Source organism: Epinephelus lanceolatus, chromosome 8 (genome assembly GCF_041903045.1).
Source record: "Epinephelus lanceolatus isolate andai-2023 chromosome 8, ASM4190304v1, whole genome shotgun sequence".
Lineage (NCBI taxonomy): Eukaryota > Metazoa > Chordata > Actinopteri > Perciformes > Serranidae > Epinephelus > Epinephelus lanceolatus.
The window spans coordinates 37233946-37246590 of NC_135741.1; the positions used below are offsets into that span (position 1 = coordinate 37233946).

The following is a 12645-nucleotide window of genomic DNA, read 5'->3' on the forward strand; positions in this document are numbered from 1 at the left end:
AGTGGTTAAGAGGGAGGAGTTATTGCTGGTGTCAAGGGTTACAGAAGTACAGTACATGTCCCACATGAACAATGTAAGGTAACTTGCAGTTGGAGCATTTTTAAGGCTTTGATGGACATAAAACTCCTCTGGGTAAATCATCCCTAAAAAAACCCAATCCTCAGAATGAATGATGGCTTTGTATGTTTTTGCTAACCACAGATGTGTTAAATTTGTACATAAATATGTAGCAGAAACTAAAGTATCTTTGAGTTTCAACAGTGCTGTGGTTAGCATGTGGTTTGATACAAAAAAAAAACAAAAAACACTTGGTTATGGTTAGAAAATGATCACGACTTGACTTGATATGAAATACCCATTTTTAGTGGCACAATCCCAGCAGGAAGTGCACCAATGATTTGGCAAAAACAACTGCTTTTTGTGGAGCTATCCTGGCAGATAACACAACAGTGTTTGTGTAAAAAAACAGCCACTTGTCATGGCACAATCCCCTAGTGGAAACACAGCCTCAGGTCACTAAAAACAAACTGCTTCTTTGATTTAAAAAGTCAAAGGTATGGGCCAGTGTAGCTGCATAAAAAAACAAGGAGACATCAACTAAGACTTGACAATTCCAACAACAGGCATTCTTGATTTGTCACAGCTCTGACTGGTGGCTACATTTATTGGTTTGAAGTAGGAAATGCATTTGGGACCAGCTCCTAACACCTGTCAGTTATTTTGATGAACTGTCTGATGAGTCCTTTGGGACATTCTAGCACTGCTTGACTCAGGGCCAGTCAACACACCACAGTGGTCATCAGCTTAGCTTTCAGCTCTGCTGCTTTTCTGCCCTTCTAGCTCATTCAGATAGCAGCAGCAAGGAAACTATGTATCTGTTCACTCATGCCTTTGCATGACATTTTCTGTCACACTTTTAAACTTAACTGTAATTTGATTTCTTTCTTTGATTCCTCTGTTACTGATGTCATGACTTCTCTTGCCTTTCCTAGCCTGGACAAGTCACACAGTCCCACCCAAAGACAGACATTAAAACGTATACACTGAATATGTTTTGGGTCGGTATCTGAGGACACACTCTCTCTCTCTCCTTTAGAGGTGGAGCTGATGAAGCATTAACACTACATTTGTCCCTGCCAAGTTGATACAGAGGAGGGTTGTCCCCTTCTCTAGCTTTCTCATCTTCCTCCTCTGTTATTTTGACAACCACATCTTCCTCCTGGGCAGATTCTTTGTGCACTAAATAAAATAAACAGAGCCTCTGACTGCAGGGTCACAGAATACAAATCATGCCAATTTGGTACTTACATCCAAATCTTGACACATTAAAACCATTTTGCATTCAGTATAATATTAGAAGTCCGTAGTATAAGCTACGGCAGTAGTATTTGCTGAGACTTTTTTTTACAGTGACTATATAAGACATCAGGAACATGATTTTTGTCTGAAGGTTAACCAGGTGAATCCAGGTGGAAGCTGTTAGTTTCATTGATTACACCCTCAGTCATGCAGCATATGTGTAGCTGAAGTGTAGCAGAATGATTAAACAAGGATGACTCTAGTCTCTACATCAGTTGTTCCCAATGTTTTTGTCTGATGTATTGCTATCAGATGAACTCATCACCACCCATCATGTCCCACATAGGTTCATTTCAATTGATTTTAGAGCGGATGCTAAATAACACTACAAAAACTGGATACTGTTACAATTTTTTCATGCAATAATTGAATAATGGTTTGCATCTGGACTGCTACCACTTGGAGTAGCATAGGCTGGTTCTTTCAAACACTTCTTTTATAGTGCAGTGTCATACAGTGGGGCCGGTTGCTTGGCCGCCGGTATTTCTGCTTGCAGCTTTCTCAAGAATTACTCATCCGAACAACTTCATACTCAACACTGCACTGCCTTGGGTCCTAATCAGTACACCTGCCATAACATAGTTGCATCCCCTAGCAGTGCTAGGGTGTATGTTTCATTTGGGTGCAGAAACTCACATGAACATTTTATGGCCTCAGTGAAGTCAAAGCCAGGCTATCTCCAGGAACAAAAACATTGATTCTGAAAGTTACATTGCTCCTGGTGCTTAAATGTTTGAGTTTGGTACAATGTAACATCTCTGCGCTGTTGCCCTTTCCGGTCTCTCCTTCCTAAACTGGTCTTGAATGCACTGTAGGCAGTGACGGAGAGTCCCCAGCATACTGTTTAGTGGTGCAAATTGTAATGGGGTGCTCTCTAAATACACAACAGTATGTACTTGTGGCATAGTAAGGCACTATTAATTGATATATGCCATAGATCTCAAGAGCTCACACTGGGCACTGCACTTCATGGATTCCTACCAATACATCTGGAGAATATGAAGTTGATCTGATAAATGATTTTAGAGACATCGAAGGACATAGTACAATACGTACATACAGAGAGTCCTTCCATTTTAGGCAGTTACTTTTATTGAGCATTTATGCATTCCTTGCAGTTAACTGTTTCTGCCCTTTATTCATTCATTTTAGATAAATATTTAAGCTGTTAATCCATTACGTTAAGATCACTGTTTTAACCATTTTACTACTACTTTTTTACTACTACTTTTTTTCAGCCATTCATCCAATAAGTAAAGGTAATTATTTCAGCCATTTATCATTTACTTTTACCTAATTATTTAAATAGTTTATCCATTACTTTTGCCGAATTATTTCAAATATCTATTTGCTACATTTTAAGCCAATTATTTGTTACTCTTAGCTAACTTTCTGGACTTCTATTGTAGCTTGCTAACTAGTTTTCATGTACTCTTCGTACCTCTTCGGGAGGTTGGCCTTCATAAAACCTGGAATGAAAAGTTTGGTTTTGTCTGCAGTTTTATATTTCTAAGTAATTAGTGTTACAACTAAATTAAAAAATGGCTTAATACACTGTTTTAAAAGACTGATCTTTTTTCAAAAAAACAAAAACAAAGCTACACTGTGATTTGTCTCTGAATGCAGCTCGAGCCAAGTGAGTGACTGCAGTGCTTATGCTGCTGGAGCACCAACATAAACTGTCATGTCTGTACCCATGTTCAACCTAAACACAAATATTTCCATTTTTTGATGCTTTATTTTCATTTTTTTTTACCTTGTCTTAGAATTAAATTCTGATTACTGACACACACTTTACTCCACTTTACTGTATTTCCACTAATCTTTCCAGTACACACATCACAGACTGAGCTTCTGTCACATTGTTTTACATATTGTTGGGATAAAGTCCCATCCCTCAGCAGCTGATAGGCTGACAGCTGTAAAATAAATAGCAATTGAGTTGTCCAAGACCTTTTAAGAATATGCATCCAGCTTTGCTTTGCAGTGGCGGCCATGAGCTGTAATTAATACAACAGGAAAAAGACTGCCTGTGTAAAACAGTTAGAGAAAATGCAAACACAAGAGTGTGTATTGCATATATGTGTATATATGTATGCTGTTTTTCACTCTCCCTCAGGGGTCACATGTATGTATTGTGCCCTGCCTATTAGCCATTTACATCCTGTGTGTTGTATCTTTGCTGAAGTTGGCTTGTGAGATTTGTATAACTTTGCCGCAAGCTACTGTATCGGTTCTGAATAATGAGCAGAGTTGTCCTGGAAACTGAGATAATCTTTTTTTTTTTCCTACAGGAAAGAGAGGAAACACAGGTTACATTCAAATAGCTTTGTTTCAAGTTTTTTTTGCATTTTTAATGGGCACTAGTTGACAGCAACAAGGCCAAGCTTTGGGACTGTTTTACAATGCGATAACTCTCCGCTTTGTAATAAAACAGAATTCTGGGCCAGTGTTTTACCCAGAGGACACAGAAGAGAATGCCCTACATTCACTGGCTTTATTAAAGGTTCTTGTTTTAATTATCCGCATTGTTTTACATCTTTAATAAGCTACAGTTGACATTGTACAGTAGGGCTTTGTTCTGAGGTTGTATCTGCTTGTCTTTTTTTCCTCTCAGGATGAAGTCATTAAAGCTGGATGACATCCTGCTTTTAGAAGGCAATGTCACAAAAATGGATATGTTGTTTTGTGTCCCAGCAACCTGCAGCTCAAACGGTTTTCCCAGAATAGTCTTGTACTGTAGTCCTCAGGAGTTGCCCTTTGATTGAGGCATGTTAATGAGCTGAACTTCACAGCTATAATTGGGTTTTACAGTGTAATTGATCTCTTTAAGGACAAGGCCTTTTGAAAGCTTTCATTTTCCCTGAGATTAAATCATTGGGATGTAAATGTCATGTGCAGTACCCTTTAGCTCCACACTGAAAGCTATTTGTTTTCATTAGGAACAGTTTGAAAAGTTGCCCTTTTTCTTGATTTACTGTGTCACATACTGTAGCACATTTTGGATTTTTTTGTGTGTGCGTGTGTTGGGCCATCCTCTCCTAGACTAAAACAGATTGAGCCGACCTGAGAACATAAATCAAATACAGTTGATACTGAAGTTTCGTAAGGTAGACTTTCAGTATGTAGGCTAAATGTGTCAGTAGGTACTATGTTTCTTTCTATGAACTAAACTGACTGGTTAAATTCTATTGGGAAATGATAATCCTTTAGTATATGGTATGAATTGTTCCATTAAATCCATTGAAAAAAATATATTAAATGATTTTTCAGAGAGAGAGAAGACATGGACTCTTCAAGAAAAGATACAGCGTAGTGTTAGAAATACTGATAGCCTACAGTGACACTTTATAATGAAGGGTCATATTATAATCAAATAAAGGCTTCAGTTGATTGTAATAGATGTCATCAGGGCTTTAAAAATATTTTTTTCATCCTCCTTTTGACTAAAAACCTTTTATGATGGAATATTACAAATCATAATTTACCACTATGGCTACATGTCTGAGAGAGAGAGAGAGAGAGAGAGAGAGAGAGAGAGAGAGAGACTGCAATGTAATCCCCACAGGAAACTGTGCACTGTCACTTCACATGCACTTTAAGTGCTTGTTTTTGCCACTGACAGGCTCAGATTGTTATTCTAAGTTTCTGACAGAATTATGAGAACAATCCCTACAGAAGTCGACCTTTTTGTTTAGAAATAGCCCCGAAATCGCTATCGTCAAACTCATAAGGCTCCATATTAATAAACAGCAATCTTATTGTAAAACATGTTTGATTTAAAGTCAACATGACCAAAATAAAACACAAAAGTTGTCTTGGTTTGTCTCTCTGCTGTTCCAACATTCAGTAACTCTGATATAAATAAACCTTCAATTCACCCATTTAGATAGAAAAATATGCTGGCTTTATTGATGCTAAAATTACTGTTTATTTAAATGGAATTTGGTGAGTTTGTCAGCTACTGTTTTTGGGCCGTTTCTGCTTAAACAAATAGGATCTTACCCTTTAACAAAAGGGTCAGCATCTGTAGGGATCCCTTCCATAATGTTGTCAGACACCTACTGTAAGAATCTGAATGTGACAGTGGCAAAAACAAGCACTTTTAGTGGACCTAAATTGACAGTACTCAATTACCTGCAGGGATTACATTGCAGCCTGTTTTGCTGCTGCTGGCTGAAGCATTCTCCATTAATACTGGACCAGTTTTAAAAATTGTTGTCCCCATTAGTCACTAGACACAAAAACATGGGAAAATAGGGTCCAGGCTGAATTTTTTTTTTTTACCAAACTTACCCTTTAACTTTCTTGCTCCTGTCCATGCACAAAAAAACCGTGTGACAGCAAAATATTTAACACACTGTCTGTATTTTGTACCACTCCAATGGTTTACACTCCAGACTCCCCTCTCCCCCTCAGGTCTGCTTCTTAATCTCTAATGATGATTAATGTGGGCTGTGTGCTTATTGGCAGCACTGTGTTATTGGCATACTGACAGGGTTGTTAAGATGGATAACTATGCAAGAGAGTGTATGTATGTGTGAGCGTGCGAGCCCCAGCAGCAGAGCCCCCACCTTTTTGCAGCTTAGCTGTGAAATCAATTGATTTGTGTGTCTGGTCGATGGAGAAAATGGATTTGTGGAAAACGCTGAAAAACAACACCTAAATTAAACTTAGTCTGTGGTTTTCTCTGTTTGTTGAATTTGTTTTAAGGGTGCAGAGAACAATAGAAAGTAAATTGTGATTTATTCACCTCGTCATGCATAAAAAAATGTTTTCTTTTTATGAGTGTGTTTTACCCTTTTGTCTGTGTGTGTTTGTGTGTGCAGGAGATGGTTCGCCGGGGGGAGATCCTAGATGACAGCATGGAGGATGAGTTCTACCTTCGCCGCCTGGATGCTGGACTATTTGTCCTTCAGTTGATCTGCTATATTATGGTGGAGATCAGCAACTCAGGGATATCACAGGTACACACACAGACACACACACTGACCGCTGGTGGTCCGAGATGGACTCTTCACACATTAATTATTGTTAGGACATCACATCAGCCGAGCTTTAAAAGCAGGCAGGAGTCAGACGGTTTATTCACTTCAACACAAGTGTGGCTTTTACCAGACTCCACTGTGTTACTTTTGTTGTCTCAGAGCGGAGACAACAACACTGTACCTGCTGCTTAAAACCTGCAGTATAGCCCTGCTCATTTCACTTCAGAGTGGTTTACGCTCACCATAATGTCACTGGGGCGTACCAGAAAATAATAATCCTATTAATAATAAAGCTTATTTATAGTCCACTTTTAATACAAGAGAAGTGCTTCACAATAGAAAAGCAACACATTTACACAAAAGCAAAAAGGAAAACAAAATTAGACAATAAGAGACAAAATGTTAAAGTGAAGGTAAAAAGACGAAGTCGAAGAAGAAGGACATAAATCAAAAGTTAAACTAAATAAATAGGTTTTAGGTGGTGTCTCAAGTATGTAGAGCATAGTTCACAAAAGCTGCGCTGCCTCTTTTCTTGTGTGTATAATTGTTTGCATTTAAAAACCCAGCAGCAGCAGATCCAAGAGCTCGTAGAGGATTACAAAACAACAGTCTGTGATTTCCAGTTTTCCCAAACCATTAAGAGCTTTAAAAACAAGTTAAAAAATAATCTTAAAATTTATTCTAAAAGTGACTAGGAGCCAGTGGAGTGTTGCTAAAAGTGGGGAAATATGCTCTTTTTTCCTTGTTGTGGTCAAAAGTCTAGCAGCACAGTTCTGAATAAGACATTTTCCAATTGACTGTTTCAGAAGGCCAGTAAAAAGGCATCACAATGATCTGATCTATTTAAAATAAAAGCATAAGAATAAGTACGTTTTTCAGCATCTTTATAGAGTCTGATAACCCCTTTTACATCAAGTGTGAAGGCTCTAAAAGTTGTTGTGGCACTTCGTTGGGCACCTCTCAATTATTGTAACTAGGCACTCACTGTGCACGCAGAGAAAACTGGCTGAGAAGGTTCGCCTGCACAGACATCTCTACGACTCTCCCTTCAAAGACCACATAGACGGTCAAATGGCCTTAAATTGTTGAAAAGGAACAGCCACCACACTGAGGAAAGAAAAGGCTTTTCGCTGTAGGTTGTGGAAGAACGTGAGAGATCACTGTAAAAGCTAAAAATCCATCTCAAGAAAGGGGCGACCTTGGGGGAAAGATATAAAAAAGCAGTATAAAATGAATTTAACTTTGAGGTACGCAACCGTTATAATTACAGTACCCAACATATGTAAACTAACAGTTCAGGTGTTTGAGAATCAGCATTGCTAGGAGACTTGTTGTCAACTTCTGTGATGTGCTATAGCTTATGAACATTCATACAATACATCCCTTTCCTTTTAACAAGCCTGGTAATGTTACCTGGTGCTAGCAAGCAATTTGTATCTTAACAACATTCAACATTTGGACCCATCGTGTTTGTATTTCACTCACAGATGACATGGTAATTATAATGTTGACCAAATAATGACACAAACAAACACCAAAGGCGATTTCTTAGTAAAAATGAATTGTAATTTTATGGTACGTTCCTGATCTTCTCTTTCTCTGTGTTTAGCTGCAGCAGAGGGTCCATCAAATTCTCAACCTGAGAGGAGGCTCTGTCAAAGTAGTGCGCCACATCATGAGAGGTAAGTCACTTTATTTTCTTTAATACAGACATTTCTTAATTATAATCAAGATCTAATGATAAACCCATGCACTGCTATGTTTCCAGTATAACATATTTTAGCCATACTGCTTTCAGTGTCTATTTTTAGTAGAAAACACAATTTCCACACTCTGATAAATTAATTTAAATCAGTTCTACTTTGCTCTGCTTTGTCTGTGCTCCTCTGCTGTTATTGCAGCACTTCTTGCAGATGTTTCACAACAAGAGATGATACCTCTTCACACTGCTGGGGGGCTTTTAATGTTAAACATATGGAGGAGTTGTGAACAAATTAATGTGATTCATTATTAAATTATGATAAAAAAAAATAATAAAAAAAAATAAACGTATATAAGAGGGTGAAAAATAAAGGCATGTGGCTGGAAGCTTTTATCCAGAATGACTTATAATAAGTGTATTCAGCTGTGTGGATACAACCCAAACATTCCAAGACTCATGGGACTACATCAACTTAATTAAATGCTGAACTGCTTCAAATGCTCCACAAAGGCTTGTCTTTAGTTCGAGCATGTCATTCTAACATGTGACATAAAGAAGTCTTCTTATATGCAGTTAATGTTAACATACATCACAACTTGTATTTTACTCAGCTATTTTACCTACATTTAAGTTGAATGTATGAATGAACTAGGTATGGTTTGACCCCATTGACAAACCTAAGTGGGAGTGTCTGAGTAAAACTATAAGTCCTTATCAGATGTACAGGTCTACATCCTGCATTTCCAAGTGAAAATGAATAAAATAAGAAAACATATTTTTACAAGGCATAAAAACACATTATACCTAAGGTAGCTGCACCAAAAACAATTCACATCATTTTATGAGAAACATTTTATTGACGGTTGTTTTTAAATCCTGGTTCCGAGTGCTTTGCAGCCTGGCGAGGAAGCAACATTTCAGGGGGGGAATGTTGGTATAATCACTGCTCTTTGGCTGTGGTTGTTGTTTGATAGTAAGCCCGTGCTGTTTGCCTGCCAAAGTGGTTGTGATGGAATATAATGAAATACTATGGATAATGTCATTCTTCCTTATTCTTTTAGACACAAAGGGAAAAGGCCCAGGCAAACCTTGAAACTGTGGTGTCTGTGTTTTAACATTATCCAAGCCACTGTTTTGTGCATGTTTGTGTCCAGTACATCCCTAAAAGCATACATGTGCTCACTTACACAAATAAACAGTGCTGTTCACACACTTGTAGCTATTAGGAGACCTACTAGAGCAGAGGGACAGGGGAGGATATAGATAATAATTAGGGCTGTCAAACCATTTTTGCTTTCACAATTAAATGCTGAATTTTAATAGTTATTTGAAGTTAATCACATTTATAATTGCATGTTTAAAATTCCAATATTTTGCATTTCAAAACAGTTTTGAAGTCCATCTCAAAGGTGAAGCAAGTCTTACCACAGAGTGTCTTCAATGGGAATCAAATGAATACAAAGAGATTTACTTACTATTTCATTTTTTTTTTTTTTTAATTTTTTTTTTTTTTACTATGATTTTGACTTTTAAATTTCTTTCTTTCAAATCAGTGCTGCACTGCTGCAACATTGTGGTCTTGAAACCATGACTTAGAGGTAGAAGACAACTTCAGTAAAGCATATGACTGGTCACAACATGTCAACCTGAGGATGACCCCTTAAGACACAATATATTTGTGCAGTGTTGTGTCTGTGGTGGTGGGGTTTCTGCGAAGTGCTGTAAAGTTAAATTTATTCAAAACTCACAAACTTGCGTCCTTAAATATGACGTAATAAAGACAATTTCAAACACAAGTACACAAAGTGGCTTCATTATATCGCACAAGATTCACAGACAAAACACTTTTCTCTTTTGCTGGACACATTTTCCCCACAATTCCAACATGCTAATGTTTTTAGCACAAGCCTATGGCGTTTCACATTATCTAAATTAGCCTGGCAGCTAGCAGAATTTTCGTCTACTCATATTAAGCCAGGAACAACAGCAACATTTAACAGAGATAATGTTACAAAATTCACTTCAGTTGCAACTCACAAATTTCACCGACAAATTTATTGTCTTCTATTAGACACGTTTTCCATACAAATACAACATGCTAACGTTATTAGCATAAGCATATGACATTTCACGTTCTGTAAATAAGCCTAGCAGCCTGTGAGGTTTTCCTCTAAAGCCAGGATAAATCACATGCTGAACTTGAAGTGCAGACCTACAGTTGCCACAAATTAGCATGTACTGTAATTAACTTCTTCACAGGTTTGTGGCGATTCGCACACTCCAAAATAGTGCTTTGCCGGTGCTGTATTGAAATGTGTTCACCCATCAAACAGTGTTTCCCCCCTCTTGATATATAGCGCCCCCCTTGGTGGTTAGGGTAAGCGCTAAGGGTTTGGGTCAGGTTTAGGTGGAGGGGAAAGACGTGTCGACAGGGAAACAGTCTGCAACCCAACACCGGCTTTGATGATGCACTTGCCCACTGACATTAGCATTAGCTGTACCCGTGAGGTCAGTGTGAGGGTGGTCTTAAACTCAAAGTACTTGATATTTTGATTCCATTTGACACAAGATGCATTTCACTTTTGACTCGTCAACTGAGCAGTCTTGGAGTTTTTTAAAGTGCAAGAAGCCATTTAAAAGCACAGTGGTGTCTTATTTTATATTCACTGTAGCAGCAGAAAGCTGCTATGGCGGCTTGACTACGAGTCAGGGTGCCTCGAAGAGACAAAATAGCACCACGTTATTAATGCGGTTTTAAAAACAATAACACAGACATTACGTATGGGCCTTAATTGCATCACAATGAACGCGTTAACACTGACAGCCTTTCGGATGGTCATAAGATATAAAATGCAGGTGAAAAACTAATTAACAATTAAAGTTATGACAGCAGTAAATAACAGAAAAATCCAGCATCAGAAATATCCAGGTAGGAATGTATATATACAAGTGTTTATTGCCTTTCACGTTACCTGTGTACAGATGGTAAAACAATATGCAGAAATGCATCCTGGCATGCAAATATGCATTGTAATCTAATCATATTGACATTGTGAGAGGAGTGGAGGCTGCCTGCCTGCCTGTCTATCTGTCATTCATCCTTTATTTTCCCCGTCCCAAAGATTTCCTGTCCTGCCGTATTTGTTTTCTGCTTGGTTTTCAAAGACCTAGCAGGTGTGTTATTTTCCTCCCGGTGCGACATCCATCCTTCCTGTATCATTGTCGCATAAAGCTCGAGGACGAGTCTCCGTTCACACACCCTCTGGCTCTCTGTGGCATGTAGCACTGTAGATAGAGCCATCCGTCACGCATTGCGCTGCCAGCAAGCGTGGCAATTCTCCAGTCACTGTGTGTGTGTGTGGGAATGTTAAATGTGTTAGTGTGTTACTTTTGTTTTCATCTGTATATTTGCATACACATGTGCCTGGCTTGTCAGGGTAGTTTCAACAGTACATTTTTGCTTACTAACATGATTTTTTTTTTTTTTTTTTTTTTTGTTCCGATGTGCACATCATGTTTGCCTTTAGCACGTCTACATATTTATGTTTGCAAACATGTCCTTGCTTGCTTGCGTGTGCATATGTTTTGCATTTAACATATCTTCGCCTGCACAGGTGTGTATGTTCAGTTTTCCTTTGTGGTTGACCTTGCATATTTTATTCATGTGTACCCTTGCATGTGTATATTTAGATGCAACACTTTATACATATTCATTTGCATGTTGTGTGTACTTGTCCTTGCATGATCTTGACGTGACTTATTTATTTATTTATTTATTTGTCATAAATTGCGGTCGTGTATTTTTACGAGGTGTTTGAGTGTGTGTGTACACCTACGCTGTGTTATGCTGTTACGCCTCTGCATCTGTCCATCATAGCGTGTGTGTGGTTTGTAGTGCGTGCCCTCACCCTTTCCATTAGGCCACACTGTGGAGCCCTCTCCCATTTCAAGTGCCCCACCCGGTCAGTGTGAAACTGCAGAAAAAGGTTAAGCACATGCATAGTGTGTCGCCAGCTCTGCCATCTTGACCTTAATGGCTTTAGCTCGCTGAATAAGAAGCAGCTATGCAGGCAGGAAGGCTTAGCACACTGGAAGTGAGAACACTGATTTCACTAATGTTGTGAAATGTTGTTTTTCAGGTGTGAAATAACACTGTGTCCCAACAGAAAACTAGTGTCTGACTATTGTGTAACATCAAAGCTCTCTGTCCACACTGAATCTGTTAAATATACACTCAGGATCAGACTGGAAACATGCCCATGTAAAGATGGGTGAGTAGCCTAGTTGCTGTCTTCGTTCCTATGTTTGTAAAAAACAGAAAACACAAGTTTTATGTTCTGATATTTACTGGAAATGGCATACAATATAGCAAACAGCAAGTAGCCTTATTAGCGACTGTCATTTAGCTTACCAGAAAGGTTCAGCTCCCCAGCGATCTCCCTCAAGCCAGTCTCCACCTTATTTAGGTTTTTGTAATGAAATGAGGAGGTATCCTATATGGAATTCCTCCTTTTAACTGTACGAATCAGCTGTTCCCTGTCCATTGCAATGCTTTCAAAGCCAATGACAGGAAATGGAAACAGCATGTTACGAAAA

General features: G+C 38.4%; 1 protein-coding gene across 1 annotated transcript in view; it reads left to right on the forward strand.

Annotated features, from left to right (window-relative positions):
- Nucleotides 1-12645, forward strand: part of ctnnbl1 (catenin, beta like 1) — a 99862-nt gene that overhangs the window by 77686 nt on the left and 9531 nt on the right. The window contains exons 14-15 of the mRNA XM_033627953.2: nucleotides 6189-6326; nucleotides 7957-8029. Coding sequence (XP_033483844.2) covers nucleotides 6189-6326; nucleotides 7957-8029 — 211 coding nt within the window. The remainder of the gene's footprint in view (nucleotides 1-6188; nucleotides 6327-7956; nucleotides 8030-12645) is intronic.